Genomic DNA, 24425 nt, shown 5'->3' on the forward strand with positions numbered 1-24425 from the left:
ATTAAGCAAGAATAGAGTAGATGCTGAGTCTCCTAGTTTCTTGTTTAGTCCTTCTTTAATTTCTACATTTTCTACTGACCATGAAGTTTTTAAATGTTGGATTTAATCATGGTTCGGCATCAGCTAGGTTAGAGATGTGTATATTTAAATCTGGACCCCTCCCTTCCAGAATTACAAAATCTCTGTTCACGGAAAAAAAAAAAAAAAAATTTGCTGCAAGACTTAATGCTTAGCAGAAATAATTGCTACCTTTTGCCTAGTAAAAATTCCCCAAGTATTCTTTCTTAGGGCTTGTTCCTGGAGACTCATGAAATTTTTTGTGGGAATGGGGTTGGCAGGTTAAGCAAGTTAATGGTGTGTCTGTCTGGGAGTGCTCTACAGCGCTGGTGTGAGCTTCCTCCTTCTGTAAAAGTGCTGGGCTCTAGCCAGGGTGAGCCAGCCAGGGCCTGAGCCTGAAAGAGACCTGCTGTAGCATTCCAGTACCATCTGCCAGATTGCAGCAAGACCTTTGACTGGCCGGCTCTTCCCCTGCTTGGGTCCTTCAACTCCACTCCTCTCCATCCCCACGGCCACCACTGTGGTGCAAGCTCTCACACCTCTTGACTGAACCACAGCAGTGACCTCTAGCTAGTCCCTGCCTCCCCTTGCCCTTATGTCCAATCTGGTTTTTCACAGGAGCTAGTATGTCCTATTCTCCTACTGCTGCTGTAACAAATTACCACAAAGTCAGTGCCTTAAAACAACACAAATTTACTATTTTAGAAGTCCTGAAATTAAGGCTTTGGCAGGGCTGCGTTCCTTCTGGAGGCTCTAAAGGAGAATCGTTTTGTTACTTTTTCCAGCTTCTAGAGGCCACTGCATTCCCTGGCCCAGGGCCCCTTCCTCCTCTTCGAAGCCAAATCTTTCTCATGCCACATCACTCTGAGGCTCCTCAGATCTCCCCCGCCTCCCTCTGATAAGGACACTGGTGATTACACTGGGCCCACCTGGATACTCTCCAATTCTCAGGATCCTGAATCACATCTGCAATGTCCCTTTTGCCATGTAGGGGAACATACGCACAGCCTCCAGGGATTCACACATAGACATCTTTGGCAGGGCCATTACTCAGCCTACATAGATAATCTTTTAAAAGTACACATCTAAATGCATTACTCCTCTGCCTAAGACCCTTGTATGGTGCTCCAGTTCTCCAGGGTTAAGGCTCAAACTCCTCTTGTGGCTTGGAGTGTCATGCAAGGGTTGCCTACACTGCTTCTCCAGCTTCACCCTGCCTCCTGTCCCTGCTGACTGCCCACAATCCAGCCTGTGCACAGGGTGTGCTTTTGACAGGGACACTGCTTGATATGGTTTAGATGCATGTCTCCTCCCAATCTCTTGTTGAAATGTGATCGCCAGCATTGGAGGTGGGACCTGGTGGGAGGTGTTTGGGTCATGGGGCTGGATCCCTCATGAATGGTTTGGTACCATCCTGGAAGTAATGAGTGAGTTCTTACTCTGTTCAGGTGAGAGCTGGTTGTTTAAAGGAGCCTTGGCATCTCTTCCCCTTTCTTGCTCTTTCTTGTGCCATGTGACACGCCAGCTCCCCCTTTACCTTTCACCATGATTGTAAGCATCCTGAGGCCTGACCAGAAGCCAAGCAGATGCTGGTGCCATGCTTGTACAGTCTACAGAACTGTGAGCCAAACCTCTTTTCTTTTTTTTTTTTTTTTTTTTTTTTTGAGACAGAGTCTTGCTCTGACACCTAGGCTGGAGTGCAGTGGCATGATCTTGGCTCACTACAACCTCTGCCTCCCCAGTTCAAGCAATTCTCCTGCCTCAGCCTCCCAACTAGCTGGGATTACAGGCATGCACCACCACACCCAGCTAATATTTGTGTTTTTAGTAGAGACAGGGTTTCACCATGTTGGCCAGGTTGGTCCCGAACTCCTGACCTCAGATGATCCACCCGTCTCAGCCTCCCAAAGTGCTGGGATTACAAGTGTGAGCCACTGCACCCAGCCTTAAACCTCTTTTCTTTATAAATTATCCAGCCTCAGATATTCCTTTATAGCAATGCAAAATGGACTAACACATTGCTCCTCCCCACACTCCATCTCAGGCCTCCCCCTAGACGAGGTCAGGCCTCCTGGAGGTGCTCTCACAAGGACTACATGCAATTCTGCTACCACACCTATCACAGATTAACATCTGTGCATTTATTTAGGTGATTATTTGACTAATAATAAATGTTCCTCTTATGTAAGTACTCCATACAGGCAGAGACCATGTCTATTTCTTACCCATAATTGCATCCTTGGCACAGTGCCTGACATGCAGCTGTGGGCAATAAATGACATGGTTAGTAAGTCCTTGGAAATAAATGAATAAATGAATGGATATTAACAGCATTGTCATCGTGCTGTATCTCTTTTTCCCTGCTTTTTCCTCTGCTTGGCATTTGTCTCCTTTTCTATTGTTGCCTCCCTCCACTACAACAGAAGCTTCGTGAGAGCAGGGACTTTGTCTTGTGTGTTCGCTCCTCTCTTCCCAGGTCCTAGAGCAGTGTCTGGTCCATAACACTCAATGGATATTTTGGGAATGAATGTCTGCAAGATGCTGAGAATCTCTCACAGAGTTTTCATATGTGACCCCTCTTTGAAATTGAGTATTACCAAATTATTCATTTTAATGATTCAACCTAATTCAGTAATCAGGCAAATTGGCAGAGACCTAAAATATTTACCCGTCGTTGTGAGGATGAAATAAGTAAACAAGTGTGAGTTATTTAGAGCTGTGTCTGGTAACCACAGCCCTGTGTAAGAGTTTGCTGCTGTTGTTAAGAAATGCTTGACTTCTTATATCTTAGAGTTTTTGCTGACTCTGTTGCCTGTGTTGGGATCTCAAGCAGAAACTGTTTGTGGCCCAGCAGGTGTTGGCACTCGGTGAGTGCTCCTGGCTCTTGTGCCACCGTGGGGACCCAGGTCTTCCAGCTGCCTGAGGATATAGGAGGGGCTTCAGGCGCATGATTGGGGCCGTTGCTTATGTTTTTCCCTTGTTTGGCCTGCAGGTGGCAGCACACCCTGGCCCCCCAGGCAGTCCTGAGGATGGCCAGCAGAGAAACAAGAAAATGGACTCCCTGGCTGCTGGAGAGTTGAATGCCAGCCACCAGCCATGGGTGAGTGGAGAGCCTGACCGGAATTTTTCTCTTATTTGTTCTGCATTATTTGTGTTTTGGTATATGAATTGCTGTAAGTCACATGTGTTCGATTTTGAGGCCATTTGTTGATTTTTGCGGTTTATTTACAAAAACAACAAACAATAGCAGTGAAACCAGAATTATTCCTGGAATGTATCAGAGAGTATGAGGGACAAGGGCGCATCCTCTGCATTGTAAGTGTGACTTCCCTTCCCCTCTGCATCTTAGGCCTGTCCCCTTTGCCATCCAAGGAGGAAGTATCCACCCAGAATAGTTCACCAAGTATGTGACAAGCTGGGAGGGTGAGGTGTTCTTTGCGGGGACCCTGCAGTCCTTCTTCCAGTCACTCCCAGGGTGGACTATTCTGCACTGCCATGCCTGGCCCCTCAGAACCCATGGTTTCCATCTGCCTGCCCAGGCCTTGCAGCCCCTTGGTGTACTTCTCCCGCTGACCCTCCCCTCTTCTTACCCCTATTAATTTCACAGCTCTATCTTATTTATCCCAAGATCCTATTTGTGCTGCATCCTGAGCACTTGAATGAGGATTGTTTATTTTCTATTTTGATCACATTTGTTAGCTTTGTGCTTAGAAGAAAATAATTTCAGTTTCATAAATGAGAATAAGCCCTTATGTCAAGGACCACTACATCACTTCTTGGCATTCCAGTGAGGGGTCTAGTGAAGAGCTTCCCTGAATTTCAGTACCTTTCAAGGCCTCTCTTGAAAGAATGTGGAATTAATTTGGGTGGAGGCTTGTGCAAGGACTTTTTTTCTGAGTGTATTTGGCCAGTGGGCCAGTGGGGAAGCAAAGGCATGGACCAGAGAGAGGAACAAGGAAGAAGGAGAAGCTGGGGCTGCAGGATGCCATCTGCTGTTTGTACAGCTTCCCATGGCCCACCGTAGTGGCCACAGGGCACTGCTAGGAATCCTTCATGTGGCTGTTGCTTGCTGTTGGGTGACATGATTCAGAACTGTGTAGCTCCATGTCCAGTTCCACTCCGCATCTCACTCACAAAGCTCTAGTGTTGGGCTGTTGGGTTTTGGTGAAAGCAGGTGCTATGAAGAATGTATTGAAGGACAAATCAGTCCCTAAGGGACTTCGATAGACACAGTCCTAAAAACATTTCCGGGCTGGTTTCTTTTTTTTAAACACCAGTTAACCGTTTTCAGTTTAACTGTGTTTTCCTTCCTGAAACCTTTAAGTGAGACTAATTGGTATGATTTTTTTTTTTTTTTTTTTTTTTTGGTATGCATTGTTTTTAGGGAGTTTCTCTACTTGTCAAGTCTGGGTTGGAGACAGAGATGAAATGGTATTTTTTTTCCCCACACAGACCAAGCATGCAGAAATGGGAATGATTTAAGTTTGTCTTTAATTTAATTTCTATATATTTATTTTCCTTTCCTTGGGAAATAGGGAAATATTTGGGGGCATTTTCACCAAATTATAACTTGTAACTTCACATGAGCCTGTCAGCAGGAATTTCTGTGCATGTTTTAATGCCTGGTTGGGGGAGACATGAAAAGACAACAGACAGTTGCCCTCAAGGATCCTTTGTTCTGGCTGGGGAGTCACAACTTTGTTCTTCCCTTTAAGTAACACCAAATACTAGAGCCCCAGGGGCAGGTCTCATCATGAATGCCCAGTAGTCAGTGCCTAGAAAAACCTAAGTCCGGGAAGACTATGAGACCTGGCCCTGGGGCTCTAGTAAATTCAGATGAGAGAAAAGAAGATGGGTGGTGTTTCCAGGCACACAGGTGTAAGAAGGACCAGGGAGTACCTAGGTCCAACTTGAACATCATTTGGAGGAGTGCAGAGAGATTGTTTTGGACAGGTTGGTTAATCAGATTTCAGTGGTGGTGGGAGTTTAACTATCAAGCCAAGGAGTTTGAATATGATACCATAAAGAATAGGAAGCGTCCGGGCCCAGTGGCTCACGCCTGTAATCCCAGCACCTTGGGAGGCCAAGGTGGGTGGATCACGAGGTCAGGAGATCGAGACCATCCTGGCTAACATGGTGAACCCTCTTCTCTACAAAAAATACAAAAACTTAGCTGGGCGTGGTGGCGCGTGCCTGTAGTCCCAGCTACTCGGGAGGCTGAGGCAGGAGAATGGCATGAACCCGGGAGGTGGAGCTTGCAGTGAGCCGAGATCACGAGACTGTACTCCAGCCTGGGTGACAGAGGAGACTCCGTCTCAAAAAAAAAAAAAAAAAAAAGAATAGGAAACACAGTTGGCCCTCCATACCAGCAGGTTCTGTGTGTGGACCTGTGGATATGGAGGACTGACTATGCTACACCATTTTTTGTTTGTTTGTTTTTTGTTTTTGAGATGAAGTCTCACTCTGTCACCCAGGCTGGAGTGCAGTGATATGATCTTGGCTCATTGCAACTTCCGCCTCCCAGGTTCATGCAATTCTCATGCCTCAGCCTCCCGAGTAGCTGGGACTACAAGTGTGTGCCAGCAAGCCCGGCTATTTTTTGTATTTTTAGAGGAGACGGGATTTTACCATGTTGGCGAGGCTGGTCTCGAACTCCTGACCTCATGTGATCCACCCACCTCGGTCTCCCAAAGTGCTGGGATTACTGGCACGAGCCATTGTACCCAGCCCTACACCATTTTTTATAAAGAATTTGAGCATCATAGCTTTTGGTATCTGAGGGGCTGTTCTGGAACCAATCCCTTAAAGATGCTGAGGGATAACTGTAATAGGCTTCTGAATGGGGGACAACTGACTGTTTGAAAAAGGAACTTTTATTTCCATTTTACATCTGCTTTTCAAATACTATCTTTTCAAATAATTCTCCAAGGTCACACAGTTGGTGGGCAGGGGTTGGATCTGCCAGCCTGCAGAGTCCATGTACACGCTCACCTCTGCACTGGCTTGCATTATCTCCAGACACAGGTTGGCCTGCATGTGACCAAGGCTCCACCCAGCCCTGACCTTGGATGACTCTGAGTCTATACATAGCTGCATTTGCGTGTCAGCCTTGCTCCCTGGGCTGAACTGTTTATAGGGTGAAAGGGGACTTTGGGTAAGTCACTTCCCTGTCTTCATGAGGCTCTAGGAAAGCAGGGGCAGGAACTGAGCTAGGCCTCCATGGTCTGCACAGCAACAACCCAGATAAGTTCCAAGAGCTGCAGAGGCTGTCAGAGAAGCTTCAGAGCAGGTCCCTGGGCAAGTCTCCTCCAAAGTGGGAGCTGCAGGGCTGATGCGGATCTAGGCAAGGTGACAGCACAGCTGTAGTCACAGCACAAGTCGATTCCTGTTACTGCCCTAATCCTCCAGCATAGGCAGGAGGAGTTGGGGGTTTGAAGTTTGAAGTTGGAGGAGTTGAACTTTGAAGTTCTCCATGCATTCCTTTGTCGTTCCTTCATAGAGTATGCAGCAAATAACTAAGCACCTAATTGTTCCAGGTCTGGCCCTGGGCCCTGGGCTTACAGCAAGGAACAAAACAACCCAAGTCCCTGCCCTCGTGCCGCTTACATTCCAGTGGGTAACACAATGTTAAGGAGAAGTGAAGTAGAAGAGGAAAGTAGGGAGAGGGGATAGAGTACTAGGGCCAGAGACCTAGAGGTCCAGGAAGGCCTCTCTAAGGAGGAGCATTTGTGCAGAAACCTGGCATTTGAGCTAGCCAGGGAGCTAGCAGTGTGAATGTCTAGGTTGCAGGCAGAGGGAATGGCAAGTTCATAGAACTTAGGGAACATAGGGAAGCAGTGAGTAGGGTGATGCATTAGGGAGAGAGGAGAGTGGGAAGAGCCGAGGCTGCATGGGGCCAGACCTTGCCACCTTGCCAGCTATTGAAGAAAGGTAGGGTTTCTTTCTTTCTTTCTCCAGCTCTAAGGTATATTTCAGGCATCGTTCCTGGCTGACTGGCTCTAAATCTGCAGCCCTCCCAGAGAGCCTTTGATCGACCCAATATCTTCCTATATCATCCCTTTTCTGGCTGAACTAACCACTGTTCGTACAGCTATGAACCCTGCCTAATACAGAGCTTTGGAGGAGGAGGAGCGTGCCAACCAGCTTTATAGGGAAATTAAATATGTTTTTAAGGTTGGAAAAGATGCACTTGGATATTATATGAAAACATTTCAACTTTGGTAGAAAGGGCTCCACCTTGGCCATGGAAAGGGCCTTTGTCATCACTGTTTCCTCCCCTAGGAGCTAGGAGGCTGGGTCGGTCTCCTCCTCACCTGCCAGCCAAGGGCCTAAGCTGGTCACCCCTTGCTTGACCTTCCTGGTCTCACCTGTACAATTCAGTTAGCAATATTATTCCTGCCTGAAGGGAAAGAGGACGAAAGAAATGATTTATTGAGGGTTATTTCTATGTTGGAGGTCTCTGATGCTCTGAATAATTTCCACAGAAGGTTCCTGGGGGTTGGGACTGTTCCCTGAGTTATGTCCGGGCAGGGGAGTGGGATGATTTATGTTTATTTTATGCATCCTCCCCTCTTTTTTTTTTTTTTTGCTTTCAAAACACTTTTACCTATGTCCTTGATCTCTGTAAAAGGGCTCTGTATGTTATAGTGGTTAAGAGCATGGAAAAACAGATGTGGTGCTGAGTGCCAGGTCCACCTTTGCTAACTTTGTCACTTTGGGCTTGTCCCCTAACCAGCCTGCTCCACAGCTTCCTGTTCCCACTGGTCTAAGATACAGAGTGGTGACCCTTGCTCCTGTCAGAGTAGGTTTAAAGACTACATAGGTGGATTTTTCCCAGAAACAATACCACTCAGAATTTTCCTTCAGGCAGCATAGCACAGGGGAGATGTCCACACACAGTCACACCTGTGTTTGAATCCCGGCTTTGCCTTTTTGCTTGTGGGTGGGTGAGTTGGGAGTGTGCTTGAAAAATTATTCAGCCTCTTCAACTCTTAGTTTCTACCTCTATAAAATGGGAACAAGAATACTTACTTCAAAGATTTGTGGTATGAATTAAACAAAATACCCTGTTTGAACTGCTTAACATATGTGTGCACATGGTAGCCCGTGGTAGCTATTTTTATCATCATCATCATCATCATCATTGTTAGGCATGTCAGTGGCCTCTACCAGTCTGTGGGTGGAAGCAGCTTTCAAATGTGGCTCAGCCTCATGGAGGCTGTGCATTTGCTGTGACTCAGGATTCTAGAATGACTGAGTCAAAGATCTCAAACTTCTCTTTGCTATATTGTTATTTGCAGTCACACTCACACACTCAGTTATCCAGGGTGAATAATTAAGTTTCTGTTGATGTAGGTTGCCATGCTGTTTATTTCCCTGTTTCTCTTCTGTTTAGTTCAGCGTCCTTCAAAGAAGACAATAGTTAAGTAGCTAAGCTATATTGAGGGCTTAGTATACTAAAAGTGTTACGTAAATTAGCCCCTTTCATTCATGTAACCAAATTTAGAAACAGTTTCAATAATGCCTAAGACTACGCTGCTACCCTGCAGCAGACCCAGGCTTCACATGTCCCATTCCAGAGCCAACACTGGCCTCTGTACTGCCTGCCTTTAAACAGGACAGTGGTTGAATTTGGTGACCTTGAGAGATCAGGTAGTCTAGTCTTTCTTACCTCCTTTCCAGGGTGAGCTGAGCATCACAGAGGGGGAATATCTGTGATTTTCTTGAGAAAACTTTACAGCAAAAACTGTTGGCTCTGCCCCTGATAGCCATTTTTATGGTCTGGAGGGACAGTGGCTTCTTCCTAGAGCCCCTTTGCAGTGTCCCCTGGAGGCCAGCTGTCCATCCTTGAGAGCAGTTAGGAGAGCCATGTTGAGAGTGTGCTCAGTCCTCAGTTGGAAACCTGGAAACGCAGATCATGAGGGTGGTGTCCCACTGGCACATGGTGGGTGGGTCTTTCTGCCACCCTGGCTGTGTGTGGCATCCGGTGCGAGTGGTAGCCAGACATCATGCCCACCTGCCCTCGAGCTGCGTGCCTGCAGCTGGCTCCTTCCTCACAGATCTGCATCCCTTCGGCGCTGGGGAGCAGAGGAAGTGGTCTGTGGGCCAGCTGAATTGCCCAGGGAGCTGAGTCACTGGCTGATTTCGGCCTGCCCTGCAGTCCCTGGGGTGACTATGGTGATAGGGGAGAGAAATCTGCTTGTCTAGGGGCCTTGAAGCCTGAGAACTCACACACTCCAGGAGGTTTCTTCATGCCACAAGCATTTACTGAGCACCTACTTTGTGCCTAAAGAGGCCATGCGAGAGCCCTCAGCATGGGAATGTGTGTTGGGCTGCCTGGAGCCCAGGTGACTGGTGGCCACCAGGGAGCTCCACTGCTCTTAGAAGGATCTGAGGCTGGCAGAGGGGCCAGGTTGGTGTGCTACTGTTTATCTGAGCAGATTCCATGACAACCAGGAGATAAATGCCTGAGGTCAAGCAACCCCTGAAACAGGATTAGGTATCTGGGTAAGGTGGGACCTATACTGTGATTTGGAGACCCTTAAGTGACCAGTATCTTCTGGATGACTATTCAGTACACTTAATTAATTTGTTAATTAACTAATCCCTCATCCTACTCCAGAAAGGATTGAAAGTGATTCAATTCAGCAGGTGTTTTAGAGGGAGGAAGGCATCCTGAGCTTGCTCTGAGTGAAAAGCTGGGGTTTATTTAGGCCCCGAGAGGGTCATTTACCAGCTGCCAGCCCAGCTCCACACTCCTAGGGCTGGCTTCCATGAAAGCACAGCCTTTGCTGCCAAGGCTGGTTTGCAGCGTTTCTGTGATTGCCTCCTGGTCTCTTTGCAACAAGTGGCCCCGACCCCTTCCTGCCTTGACGCAAATCATGTGACTTAAGAGGAGCAACCTGACCTCAATTACCAGGTGCAAACATCAGTCACTGAGAGTAAGCAGGAGGCCTCCAGTGTCTCTGGTTGTTTTAGCCTCCAGCATTAAATATTAAGAGTGAACTGTTCAGGGTGTGATAAAAGCTGTGTCTCACAGTTTATGATTTCCAGTAAACCAGAGGGCTTAAAGGAAAGGCCAGGGACAGGTGAGAGATTCCAGACCTGGCCCTCTGCTGAGCTGGTAGAGCAATATCTGCAGGAATGGGAGGGGCAGGGAGTGAGGCCACAGCTAGTAAAGATTTGCCCTCTTCTGTGCCACAGCTAGAGAGCCACAATGTCTGCTCAGCAGGGCCCAGGAAGTGAGGCCAGTTTCTGCTCCCAACCAGGCAGCTGCATGCACTCTCAGCGTAGGGATATGGGAAAAGGAAGAAGTGTGATGTGTCCTCACTGTGCTGGCCATTGTGCCTGCCTCCTGCTGGGTGTCAGGCCAGCCAGGAGCCCTGGGCACATTCCTCTATCAGTGTAGGCAATGGGCGGCTCCAGCTGCTCTCACAGAAAGCTAGAGGAACATTTCAGTATTAGGAGCCTGCAGACACATGGGCTCATGGGGAAGTCCAGGCCACAAGGAAGCTGCAAGCAGGCAGCATATCCCACTTTGGCCTAGGAAGGGAACTGAGGTCCCCCTCCCAACCTGCAATGTCATGAGGAGACTCAGCCCTTTCTGAGTTTCTCTAGAGCACCTAATCTGACAGCAGTGATAGAAGCCATACATCAAATTAACTCAGCATGCAATAACAGTGGCATGCATTCATTTAACAAGTATTTAATGAACAGTTCATTCTCTGCCACACTCTGTGCTAGGTGCTGGGCATACAATAGCGAACAGACAAGGTCCCTGCTCAAATGGAGCTACAGCCTAATGGTGGAGATAGAAAGAAAACACAGAAATAAAACATTGGTGCTAGCAGTAAGTGCTCTCTAACAAATTAAAATAGACTGAAGTGTAATCAAGTGACTGACTGCTTTGGTTTGGGTAGTCAAGGATAGCCTCTGAGGAAGTGGCATTTCAGGGGATACCTGAAAGAAAAGACTAGAAAAGAGCAGGTGAAAGAGCAGACTCTGTCCTGTCTGCTGTAGGTGCAGGAGAGCTAGAGTGACAGGAGGAGAGGAAGAATGTTCTAGAACATATAGCTTGGTTAACTTGGTGCTTCGGTGTTTGTGACACTTTTTTGCTTATTTTCTGAATTACGCTCTAAACATTCATTCACTAAAGCTTTATTGCGTGCCCTCTGAGTGCCAGGAATTTTGCTGGATGACATTAAAATCAAGATGACTATGTCAAGTCTCTTCTCAAGGGGTGTCCAGTGTGTTGGGAGAGATGAGCCAGAAAACCAAGACACTGTGGAAGTACTGTGAGTGAGAGAATCAAAGAGGGCTAACAGGAGCATGTGGAAGGGCTTCCCAACTCCCCATGGGCAGTCTAGCAAGGCTCCCAGAGGAGAGGACACTTGAGAGGTCCTGGAGGCTGAGGAAGATTAGCCAGGAAGAGAGTGTATGTCCCAGGCACAGAGAGTAGCCTGTGCAAAGGCCTGGAGGATAGGCTAAGCAAATGAGAGAAGGATGCTGGAGGGTCTTGGAGATGGAACAGGTGGCCAGGACCAGTCACAGAAAGCCTGGAATGCTCTGCTCTGGCGCCTGAACCAGACACTGGAGAATAGCTTGTAGAACGAAGACAGATTCCTAAGGGGCCAAGTCAGCAGCTGGTAAAGGCTGGAAGAAAGGACACTGAGTTTATGAGCCACTGTTCAGACCACTCTCTGGGGCTCCCTTCCTACCTGGGAGCTATCTATCCCATGTGAGGACCAACACAGTGTAGCCATTTCCCAAATCAGAATAGAACTTTCACCTGACCCAGGCACCTAGGCAGGAACATGCAGGTATTTAAACATCCAGGTTAACACATTTGACTACTTGGTTTTGGGGGAGCAGGCATGATGGGTTAAGACCTATTAATCTAGAAGTAAACACTAGGTTTGGTTTTTAGGGCAGGAAGACCTTCCTTGCAAAATCCCTTTCTGGCAAGTCTCACTGGGCTGTAAAATTGCAAATGCACTGTTATCACATCCCAGTAAGTGCATGATTTGATTTTAAAGTAAGATAATCTTGCATTCATTCCAGCCTCATAGGGAACATACAGTTTTCTCCATCCTTTTCTCTTACTTACTCTCCTTCTTCTGTTTCCCTCTGTCATCTCTTATCCCCAGAGCCCCTGGTTATCTTTTTTATACACTCATTACTACTTCATAACACTCCAATATAGATAACAATACTTGATTATTTGGAAGTTATCTCAACTATACGTGAGCTGATGAAAACCAGGAAGTAAGCAATAAGCAAAACAGGCAGACAGAGAGTCCAAAGTCCAACATAAATTAACATTTGTTGAGGATTTGTGGACTTACTATGTTCCAGGCATTATGCTAACCTCATCACGGTCTCTATTTTGTTTAATCTTCTATTTGCTCCTGCAGATCCACTCTCCATCCTCTGCCTGCTCTGGGCTGGGAGGCTGACCTGAATGGGCCACATCGCTCATCTATCTTGCCTCTGGCTTCTGGTTAGATTTGGTCCATGGCCCTTTCTCCCCAACTAGGTGGCTCAGGGACCCAAAGGCAACTTCCTGGCTGTTCCCCCAAAGTCTCCCTCCAACTCCCAAGTGACATCAGATTCTGTAAATGCTGGGAAGTAGAGAAAATTCTGTACCCAGGGATTCTCTAACTAAACTACGGCTAAAATTAAATTTTAGGTGTTTTTGACACCCTTCCAATTAGCTGCCTCCTTTGGGTCCCCTTACCTATTTATTCCCTTCTTTCATAACTTCAGGTTAGGAGTGGTAACAGCTCCCCATTGTTGCTAGCCCCAAATGCTTCACTGTCTCATCTTCATTTCCCTAAGCCCTCCCCACATCTTTGTAAACAGTCCCAGTTCAAGTTCACCATCTGTTTCCTACCCAACTTGATGATACGATGAGGTAAGCACTGTATTAGCCCATCTTAAGACAAGGAACCTGAGCCCCAGAGAAGCGTAATAACTTGTCCCAGAACACACAGCTGGTAAACCACAGAGCTAGGTCTCAAATCCAGGTGTTTCTGATTCCAAAGCATGGGCGCATTTCGTCATTATATCATGTAGCTTCCCATGCCCTAAAGATCGTCTCCCCCAGAGATGTGGTGGTATGTGCCATGAAACATCAGTTTACTCTGGTATTTTTCCCAATCAATAACCATTTAAAAAGAGCAAACACTAGAAGTAAGTGCTTTCAAATAAATCGTGAGAGGTAACTGGTGGTGGTCTGGATGGAGAAAGGCACACTAACTATTCAAAATAGGCCTGTGAACTTCAGAAGCCTGTGGAGTCCACACTTGCTGTGTGCTCTGCACCTTCCTTCTCTGTGCCTTCTGAAGGGTGGTGGCATTGACATCACCATCTGTGGGAGCTCACGTAAAGTCCTGAATTTGCCAGAAGACATAATTTGAGGTTGCCTAACATCACCACCGTGTAGTATCCAAACACCGGTCCTTATTTTAGTGGCTGGTTTTCTTGTTTAATTTGTGATACCCCAAGAACATGACAGAGGTTCTTTTTTTTTTTTTTTTTAAGTTCTGAAACTGCTGAGTCAGTTTGCATGAGGATATTACTTTTTTTAAGGAACTTTCAAAAACACCTAAAATTTAATTTTAGCCGTAGTTTAGTTAGAGAATCCCTGGGTACAGAATTTTCTCTACTTCCCAGCATTTACAGAATCTGATGTCACTTGGGAGTTGGAGGGAGACTTTGGGGGAACAGCCAGGAAGTTGCCTTTGGGTCCCTGAGCCACCCAGTTGGGGAGAAAGGGCCATTTTTACCCTGAAACTCTGTTCTGTTCATGTGCACTGTCCCAAGGTTCTTATGAAGTCAGCTCTTGACTGTCTTCACGACTTGTCTAGCAAGCTCTCCAATACCTTAGCCAGACAAGACCATAAAAGGCCTGCTTCACTTATATTTGACTGTTGGTAAGGTTGATCCTGAAATCTTTTACATATGTATTTCGTTTGATAATTTTGTTCACATGTATGTTAGAAACTGCTCATTGCTCTACAGTATCCATTCCCTCTCTTAGTAACAAAACCAATTTTTTGCTGATCCCTTTTCCACCTAGCTAAAAACTATATTCCCCTGGCAACTTTGCAGCTAAGTATGATCATGTGGCTGAGTTCTGAACAATGGATGCAAGGGAGTGTCATATGGGACTTCGAAGCCAGCTCCTTAACAGGAGGGGGTGTGCCCTCTATTCACCCTCTTTTCTCCATCTTACTTTCTTAAATGAGGATGCAGTGACTATCACTCTAGCAACCACCACGAGACATGAGGATGACAGCTGCACTTTAGGAATAGGGGCAGGATGAGCCAGAAGAAGCGTAGGTCCCTGGTGACACCTGGAGCCACCAAACCAGCCCTGAACTGACCATTTCTGGACTTTTTTTTTCAATGCGAGAAAGAAATAAACTCCCATCTTGTTTAAGCCGCTGTTGTTTTCTGTTTTATGTAACTGAACAAAATTTTAACCAATACAAAACAATGTTTATAATACAAAATACCATAATCAATGCTGTTTTTCTTTTTCTTTCTTTTTTTAAGAGACAGGGCCTTGCTTTGTCAACCAGACTGGAGTGCAGTGACACAATCATAGCTCACTGTAGCCTCAAACTCTTGGGCTCAAGCAGTCCTTTTACCTCAGCCTCCAGAGTAGCTGGAACTATAGCTGTGCACCACCATACCTGCCTAACTTATTTGTTATAGAGATGGGATCTTGCTATGTTGCCCAAGCTGGTCTTGAACTCCTGGGCTCAAGCAGTCCTCCCACCTGGGCCCCCTGAGTAGCTGGGATTACAGGCACATACCACCATGCCTAGCTCCAGTGCTGTTTTTCTTTGGAGCACGTATTTTTATTACTGATTAAAAATTCATCTGTGTTTTTTGGGTTTTGTTGTTGTTGTTGTTTTGTTTTTCACTTTTTTTTTTTTTTTATATGAAGTCTCACTCTGTCTCCTGGGTTGGAGTGCAGTGGTGCAATCTCAGCTCATTGCAATCTCTGCCTCCTCGGTTCCAGCGATTCTCCTTCCTCAGCCTCCTGAGTAGCTGGCCCTACAGGTGCAAGCCTCCATGCCCAGCTAAATTTTTGTATTTTAGTAGAGACTGGGTTTCACCATGTTGCCCAGGCTGGTCTCAAACTCCTGACCTCAAGTGATCCGCCCATCTCAGCCTGTCAAAGTGCTGGGATTACAGGCGTGAGCCACACCCAGCCATATGTTTTTTATATATGAAGGACATGTCCTTTCTGTCACTGTTGCTGTAAATATAATCCCTTGTTTTTGCTTGCCTTTTGATTTTGTTTATGAGTTCTGTTTTTAAAGTCTTAGTGTTTGTTTTTAATATAGCTAAAATTTCTAGTCCTTTAAAATGCTGTTTGCTCTTTTATCCAAAATTCTTCTCCCCTTAGATAAGTATTCACCAATATTTTTCTGGTTTTTCAATGACTTCACTGTTTACCATTAGCATTTTAGTCCATTGGTGAGTACTGTTAGTAAGTTTTTAATCTTTTGTAGGTCATGAGTGTTTAGGCCTAAATACTCTCCTGAGTTCTAAAGCAGGAGCCAGTGTCACCTCCTGTTTATACACCCTGTCCTGGCCTGAGCCTCCTGAAGGCTGGCACATTCAGCATAGACCCCTCTCACTCCTACTTCCCACCCACTGCCCTTCTGTGGGTCACCTGCCCACTACTCAAGATAGCACTCTTGGCTTCTTCTGGAGCTTCTGTCTTCACCACCCTGTGTTCGGTTCTATTCCAGCTCGTCTCTAATTTCTGTTTACCTTGACCCAGCCGCTGACAGTCTTCCCAACTATTCTAGGAGCTTTTTGTTATTTCTTCTCTGGAAATACAATATAAATAATTTTTATATGGTTTTCCAAGTAGATATGAAACTTTTTAAATGAAAAATTTGTGTTCTAATAAGAGAAATGAACCATATTCATCATTTTAAGAAGTGGAAAATATAGAAAAGCACCAAGCAAAATAAAAACAACATAGAAAGTAAAAAGTGAAAGCCCTACTACCTTCAAGAGGTGACCTCTGTCAACAGTTGATGTATCTCTTTCCAGACTTATTTATACAAACAAATGTGGATCTTTATAAATACACATATGCACAGCTTTGTTCATGAAAATGGGAGCATGCTATATAGTTTGTACAGCAACTGGCTTTTTTTTTTTTTTTTTTTTTTGAGACAAAGTCTCACTCTGTTGCCCAGGCTGGAGTGCAGTGGCAAAACCTCGGCTCATTGCAACCTCCACCTCCCGGGTTCAAGCGTTTCTCCGGCCTCAGCCTCCCAAGTAGCTGGGATTACAGGCACCCGCCACCACGCCCAATTAATTTTTGTATTTTTAGTAGAGACGAGGTTGCACCATGTTGGCCAGGCTGGGCTCGAACTCTTGACCTCAGGTGATCCACCCACTTCAGCCTCCCAAAGTGCTGGGATTACAGGCATGAGCCCCCGCTCCCGGCTAGCAACTGGCTTTTTACAAATAGCAGTCTATTGTGTATATTTCTCTATGACAGTACATAGAGACCTGCTGTCTTCTTTTTAAAGACTACTTGGTATGTATTCTACCACATAGATGTACAGCTATTTCATCTCCTCCCCTACAGATGACCATGAAGTTTTCCAATGTCCTGATAACATTTATAGGCCACTACATCCTCATTTTTATACTTTTATGCTTTTGTGCTAGTGTTTCTATAAAACAGATTTCTAAAATTGAGACTGTTGAGTTAAAGGATATATACATAGTAAGTTGTATATACTTCCAGTTGCCTCTTGTTGAAACCTTGTACCAATCAATGCAGCATCCTTTTAAATGGTCTTTTCATTGCCCATTGCTTCCCTGTCTCCCCCACCCCCCGGCTCTTCACCCTGGTGCTAGAATTGCTTTTATGAAACTCAGATCTGACCATGGCTTACCCTGTTTAAAATACCTCAATGGCTCCTCACTGCCAGCAAAACCCAAACATTCATCCAAGGTCCTTCCCAGTTGGAGTCCTCTAAGAAGCAGACACCAAAACAGAATGAAAAGTGCAGAAGATTTATTGGGGGGAAGAAGAGCTAATGCCTATGAAAGATAAAGGAGAAAGGAGCAGAAGTACGGAGAGAAAAGACAGCTTTCAGACTGCAGTCCGGATCTAACTCCTGGGACGCAAGAGAGGGAAGGATAATTCTGTTGAAAGAGCATCAGACTGTGATTCTTGCTGTGTAAGAATGTCTCAACCAGCCCAGCAGGGAGTTCCAGCCAAAGATTGCCCAGGGGAAGAGTCCCACTTCGGGCAGAAATGGACAGGCCGGAGCAATCCTGCCATGTTTTGCCACTGGCTGGGGGCCACCCAGGAGGCAACATGGTCTGACTTGAAGGGTGCGGTGGATCCGAGGCTGCAGCCTGTCAGCTGTCTGCACTCCATGCAACAGGTCCTTTGAATGGCATGTGTTCATGGCTGTCATAAACTGCAGCCTGCCTTTTAGCCTTACCTCCTTTGTTCTTGCTCTCCGACCCTGTGTTCTGGCAACACTGGCCTGACTACACGCCGTATCACACACGACCAACAGCCCATTCCACCCCCAACCCTGACTTTTGCTCACTCAGTTCTTTCTGCCTGGAATGCCACTCCTTCCCAGTTATACCCAGCAAAATCCTTATGTGCTTTCAAGGCCCAACTTAAACAAACACCTTCTCTGGTTGACCTCACTATGTAGAATTAATTGTTCCTTGCTCCTATGGTGCTATGTGTAGATTAATACTTCCCAGGTTGGAGTATTCTTAGCTGTTTTTTTCTCAGATTTTTGTCTCCTCTAAACCTAGCAAAATGTCAGCACACAGTTCATGTTGACTGAGCTGTTTCCCTGCTCCTCCCAAAGCACCTTGAGGTTGTAGAATTCCAACTCCTGGAATGGTTGGAAGTGCACGGTACACGGTCAATGAGTGTTTGTTGAGTTGTCTGGGACCTCGTATTGGTGGGGTGAGGTGGGCAGAAGGCTGCTGAGGATGGGGATTGACTGTTGTTGGGGCTCACCAGTCTGGGGCCGCATTGGAGTTCTAAGACTAGAGCACATCTTCCCCTGTTTTTGTTTTCCTCCATTATTTGGAAAGACCCCAGAGGTGGGTTTTTTTTGTTGTTGTTGTTGTTTTAAGTAATCGTTTTATTGTCTCTGGTCAACAAATGAGAACTTTTATGGGTCTTCCCTTTTTCAACCACATTTTCATGAGTTGGGATTTTGCGTTTCTTCATTACCCATTCTCCTTATGGGTATAAAAAGAGCCATTATTATACCCGGGATGAGAGTTCCAGGTCAGATGGGTAATCATTTTAATACTGGAGGCTCATGGGATACAAGGAGTTGGGAAGGTAAAAATGATATTTTTCCTCTTCCTCTTTCCCACACCCACCAGTTAAAGAACTTCCCTGGGAGTGGACCTGTGGGAAGTGGTCAAGGGTTTCCGGGGTGGGCACAGCAGGGAGTGACATCAGGGCTTGGTGGGGATGAGGTGGGTAGAGAGGACACAGAGGGACTCTCCACCTTCCTTTGGATCTACCAGGATGTTCCTTGGGCACTGTCCCTCAGCAGAAGGAGGCTAGAGCTGAGGTGGCCACACCCTCCACTCATCTTCAACCCCTTCAATCTGTGAGGCCCTCAGAGGAAACCCTTCCAAGGTGTAAGGGCTGTGTGCCTCTGCCTTCCCTCTTAGGGTGCTTGGCACAGGTGGAAGCAGAGAGGTTCTGGGCTGAGGCTTCGGTTGTCAGTGCTAGCTTGACAGCAGTTAAGAATTTGTTGTTGTTGTTTTTTAAAATTTATTTTTCTTTAATTTTTAATGTAGTTAAAATTTATACATAATTGAAACCACTTCAATTTATACATATTGAAACATCACTATGTACCCCATAAATATGTATAATTATTACGTATTATCATTGTCTGGGACCTCATAATTATTATGTGTTATAATGATTATACATATTTATGAGGTACAGAGTGATGTTTCAGTACATATTATGTACAGTGATCAGATCAGGGTAATTAGCATATCCACCATCTCAAGTGTTTGTCATCTCTTTGTGTTGGGAACAGTCACTATCCTTCTTCTAGCTATTAGCAGTGGTTAGGGATTTTTGGAGGTTGTGCAGTGTGAAGAAGCCTGTGGGCCAGAGGTTCTTATCACAGACTCTTCTTCAGGAGTTACGAACCAGCCTTCCCCAAAGTGTTATCAAACTGTGCCTTTGGTGGAGGCATAGATCTCATCAGATTCTTTTTTGCCAGAAAGATCTGTGAATGAAGCTGCTACTATGTTAACTCAAAGAACAGCCTCCCTAATAAAGAAGAGGATGTGTTCCTACAAGAGCCAGGTTTTAGTTGGATTATTGGTGTGAGTGATGAAGACCTCAGAATGGCTCTAGAAAGAAGCCCAGATCTCAGCTTTGCACTGTGATTGTCCCCCAGCAACTTTGCATTCCCCCTGTATGGCAATAGGGACCTGTGGATTCTGTTGCCATTGGACCCAGGAAAGTGAGACCAGGTGGTCTGACACCTGCCTCCAGAGCGGACAACCCAGAGACAGAGCAGACACCTGCAGGTGTAGGGGCTGGGGGGAGAAGACAGCTATGTTTATCTTCATAGATGTCAGGCCTCTGAGCCAAAGCTAAGACATCATATCCCCTGTGACCTGCACATACACATCCAGTCAGCCGGTTCCTGCCTTAACTGATGACATTCCACCACAAAAGAAGTGAAAATGGCCTGTTCCTACCTTAACTGATGACATTACCTTGTGAAATTCCTTTTCCTTTACCTACCCAAATCCTATAAAACGGCCCCACCCCTATCTCCCTTTGCCTACTCTCTTTTCGGACTCAGCCCGCCTGCACCCAGGTTATTAAAAAGCTTTACTGCTCACACAAAGCCTGTTTGGTGGTCTCTTCACACGGACAGATGCGCATGACAATAGACTAGGAATATCAGTACGAATAGAATAGTCCTAGGCTTTGAAATGAATTTTAGCGTTCATTATTATTTGGTCATTCTAAAAACCCCTATTTTGAACCTCCACTTCAGAGAAATAGTTATGATGTTCTCGGAAAATGTCGGGAGTGTGTGGTGCACAGCAGTGGACAACAAAGGAAGAGAAAGATAGAAAAGGAGAAAAGTGAATAAAAAGAAACTTCTCAAATTAGAGCAAAATACGAACTCAGTTATGCAAGCCTACAACTGTAACGTGACAACTTCTCCGATTTTGACAGTCCCCCTCCACTTGTATTTTTTAAGTCCCGGCCACAGTTATAAATAGGAAACCATATCTGTTGAGACTTCCCAAGGGTTACATAAACAGTTTGGATGGTTATATCTTTTTAAACAACAGTTTCTACAAACACTGAAAAAATCCCACTTATTTAACAATCTGGTGCCTTGAGCCAATCCTGGGAGTCCCTGGGAGGCCTTGCAGAATCACTTCCTTCTGACTGTGAGTGGGGGCAGGGGCCCGCTTCTTGAGAGAGAGCAGGGGAGGAAGAACCCAGTGTGTATGTGGGGGGTGAAGGAGGGAGGAGTGGGGTGGTGCAGAGGGAGGGAGGAGGAGGCCCCAGACTGCCACTCATACAGGCAGCTGTATCTTGTCACCAGGAGAAAGCAGGGACCCAGGATGGAGCAGACATAGGTCTTCTGGGGACTCAGCCCTTTCGGGAGGGAGTGTGTGCTCTAGGCACACCCTTCCCATATGACAATCTGATATGATGGTGGAAACAGGGTCCCTGGGCCCCAAAATTATGTTGGGAATGTTTCCTTCTCTCAAGCTAGAAGAGCTGAGGTTTATCTGAGAAATACCTGGGTCTCTTTCGACACATCGTAGTCACTAACCCCTTGTTCCTGCTCCAGGAGCCTCCAAAAAGTCATCTAGACCAGAAAAATTGGTCTTGTGTAGTGGTGGGAGTGGCGTAATGTCATTCCCCTCTATTTAGGTATGAGCTGTACCTAAGTTTTGTCATTAGAAATATAATTTTAGGCACAGTGGCTCATGCCTGTAATCCCAGCACTTTGGGAGGCCGAGGTGGGCAGATTACTTGAAGTCAGGAGTTAAAGACCAGCCTGGGCAACATGGTGAAACCGTATCTCCACTAAAAATACAAAAATTAGCTGGGCACAGTGGTGGGCACCTCTAATTCCAGCTACCCAGGAGGCTGAGGCACAAGAGTCACATGAACCAGGGAGGCAGAGGTTGCAGTGAGCTGAGATCACGCCACTGCACTCCAGCCTGGGGGCAACAAGAGCAATACTCCATCTGAAAAAAGAAAAGAAATATAATTTTAGTTAAGTGTTCTCCCTTCCCGGGTGTCTTTTTAGAAGTGCAGTTAGCTAAAGATACATAGCTCATTACTGTAAATTAATTTTATCGAACTGATCCACGCACTTCCATTTAAAGAGGACTCGGTCCAGTGGGTCTTACCTTTTTCTGAGGTCCCACACCCCTTCCAGAATCTAATGGCACACATGGACCCTTTCCCCAGGAAAATTCACAAACATCCAGAATTTCATATGCCCCTAGGGGATTTAAAAGACCCCTTTGACTCCACCCTGGGCTTCTGAGTTGTTATGAGAGGGTGGCACATGGAAAAAGTGGTGGTAAGGGGCGAAGAACAGGGACAAACAAGGAACCTGGGTCCTTAAGAGATCACGTGGTTGTTTTACCCAAGACTTGGCATACAAAAATATCAGAAATGAGTGTCTGCTGCCAATGGGGTCACTGCACGTCCTGGAAAAAAGGTATGCCTTCATCTGCAGTGATACACAGCCATGGTATTGGGACTGGCACACTGCATCTCTAAGCCGCCAAGAGCTTGACCCTGGATAGGAAGAAAACTGCCCCAGAGGTGCTGGAGCTGGCTTTATGCTGGGAAGGTGGATGGCAGCTTGCGTCCATCTGGTAGATTGAGGTCCTCTTGGCAAGCCTACTACCATCACCTCCCAGCAGAAGAGGTGGGGGTAGGACCCCGCACTGCAAACTCATAACCTTGAGTCCAAGATCTCGCTCTCTCTCTCTCTCTTTTTTTTTTTTTTTTTTTTTTAGGGAAGTCAGTTGTATGATGTGACTTGTGACTCCCAGGGTATTGTTCTACTCAAACTGGGGAAAACATGGGGAAAGTTTCTGGATCTAGACTTCATCCACAAGCATCACAGGGGATTTTGAAAGTGATGCAGCATAGTGAAATGAGCATAGGGATCGTTTAGAGTCCAGCGCTTGTTATTTGAAGCTCCTCCTGTCTATGTGGTGACTCAAGGAGGGGAGAATTTCCCCTTTGTGAGCCAGCTGGACAAGTGTCAGCACTGCTGTCTTTGCAGGCTCTGGCACAGAGGAGCAGGGCCTGGACTAAAGGGAATCTCCAGGGTTTGGGGGTCAGACCCAGCTTAACACACATGAAAAGGAGTGATCTTTCTCTTAAGCCAGTGAGCCAGGATCCCCCTACACCCCACAGAGCCCTTTCCACCATCTGGCACAGCATCTGATCCAAACAGGGCGCATGTTTGTTGCACTGCCTGGAGGTTCAGCTCCCATCCATACCACAACACAGGACAAGGCCCGGGCTTTGCACAGCACAGTCAAGTGAACCCACTCTCACGATCTGATGCAGTCCTTCTCCCACACCCACCATCCAATTTTTTCCTTCACTTCTTTGTCTTTTTTAATATTAGTAATTTTTGTTATTTCTGTTAACTGGACTTCTTGGAATTAAGATTAATTAAGCAAGATACACTAGCCATAGATGAAAAGATGGGTAAATTGAACATTTATGAACTTTTGTTCATCAAAAATACCATTAAAGGGTGGAAAGGCGGCCAGGTGCGGTGGCTCACACCTGTATTCCCAGCACTTTGGGAGGCTGAGACAGGCAGATCACAAGGTCAGGAGTTTGAGACCAGCCTGGCCAATATGGTGAAATCCCGTCTCTACTAAAAATACAAAGATTAGCCGGGCATGGTGGTGGGTGCCTGTAGTCTCAGTTACCTGGGAGGCTGAGGCAGGAGAATTGCTTGAACTCAGGAGGTAGAGGTTGTAGTGAGCCGAGATCATGCCACTGCACTCCACCCTGGGTGACAGAGCAGACTCCATCTCAAAAAAAAAGAAGAGTAAAAAGGCAAGCCAGAGACTGGGAGAGGAGAGGATATTCTCAGTAACATACCTGACAGAGGACTGGGGCTTGTATCCAGAAGGTCCAAAGAACTCATGCAAGTCAATAAGAAAAAAGCAAATAGGCAAAAGTCTTAAACAGGAATATCCTAAAAGTGGATATATAAATAGCCAATAAGCAAATTAAAATGTGTAAGATGCCACTCTATACCCACAGAAAGGACTAAAATTGAAGATTGATAATACCAAATGTTGGCAAACTCTTTTATATGCTGGTAGGAGTGTACATTGATACGATCACTTTGGAAAACTATTTGGTACTATCTACTAAAGCTAAGACTATACCCATTCCATAAACTATGAGTTCCACCTCTAGGTACATACTCAAGAGGAATGAGTACAAATGTCCACCAGCAGACATAAACTAAAATGCTTCTGTCTTATGTCTAATAGTACCTTTTTTCATAAGAGCCCCAAACTAGAGACAACACAAATGGTCATCAACAGCAGAATGGTTAAATTGTGTCATATCCACACAATGGTAGACAACACAGCAATCTTTAAAAAGAACAAACTGTGTCTATACATAATAGCATACATGGATCATACAGATAATGTTGAGTGGGAAGAAGCCAGACACCCAGAAGGTACATTGTATGATTCTCTTTATATGAAGTGTAAAAACAGATAAAATTGGCCAGGTGCGGTGGCTTATACCTGTAATCCCAGCACTTTGGGAGGTCAAGACAAAAGGAATGCTTGAGACCAGGAGTTTGAGACCAGCCTGGGCAACATAGCAAGACTCTGTCTCTTTAAAAAAAAAATAGCTGGGCATGGTGGCACATGCCTGTAGTCCTAGCTACTCAAGAGGCTGAGGTGAGAGGATTGCTTGAGTCTGGGCATTCGAGGCTGCAGTGGGCTATGATCGCATCACTGCACTCCATCCTGGGCGACAGAGCAAGACCCTGTCTCAAACAAAAAGGAAAAACAGGCAAAATTAATCTCTGGTGGCCGTGCACGGTGGCTCACGCCTGTAATCCCAGCACTTTGGGAGGCCGAGGCAGGCGGATCACGAGGTCAGGAGATCGAGACCATCCTGGCTAACACGGTGAAACCTCATCTCTACTAAAAATACAAAAAAAAAAATTAGCTGGGCGTGGTGGCGGGCGCCTGTAGTCCCCGCTACTCAGGAGGCTGAGGCAGGAGAATGGCGTGAACCTGGGAGGCGG

General features: G+C 46.0%; 1 protein-coding gene and 1 long non-coding RNA gene across 11 annotated transcripts in view; one reads left to right on the forward strand and one right to left on the reverse strand.

The window, feature by feature from the left end:
• The window catches only part of LOC102122672 (uncharacterized), a 137565-nt gene that overhangs the window by 6147 nt on the left and 106993 nt on the right, over positions 1 to 24425 (forward strand). For all 10 annotated transcript variants that reach the window (XR_012414064.1, XM_045394902.2, XM_045394900.3 and 7 more), the window contains one exon: positions 3050 to 3157. Coding sequence is in view for 9 of the 10 variants with exons in the window: in XM_045394902.2 (XP_045250837.2) it covers positions 3050 to 3157 (108 nt within the window). In the remaining variant the exon portion in view is untranslated. The remainder of the gene's footprint in view (positions 1 to 3049; positions 3158 to 24425) is intronic.
• Positions 20251 to 23366, reverse strand: LOC141407062 (uncharacterized). Its single transcript, XR_012414069.1, has 2 exons — positions 23249 to 23366; positions 20251 to 21351 (listed from the first exon to the last, which is right to left on the reverse strand). It is a non-coding gene; the product is annotated as an uncharacterized lncRNA (long non-coding RNA).

The sequence above is a fragment of the Macaca fascicularis genome, chromosome 6 (genome assembly GCF_037993035.2).
Source record: "Macaca fascicularis isolate 582-1 chromosome 6, T2T-MFA8v1.1".
Taxonomy (NCBI): domain Eukaryota; kingdom Metazoa; phylum Chordata; class Mammalia; order Primates; family Cercopithecidae; genus Macaca; species Macaca fascicularis.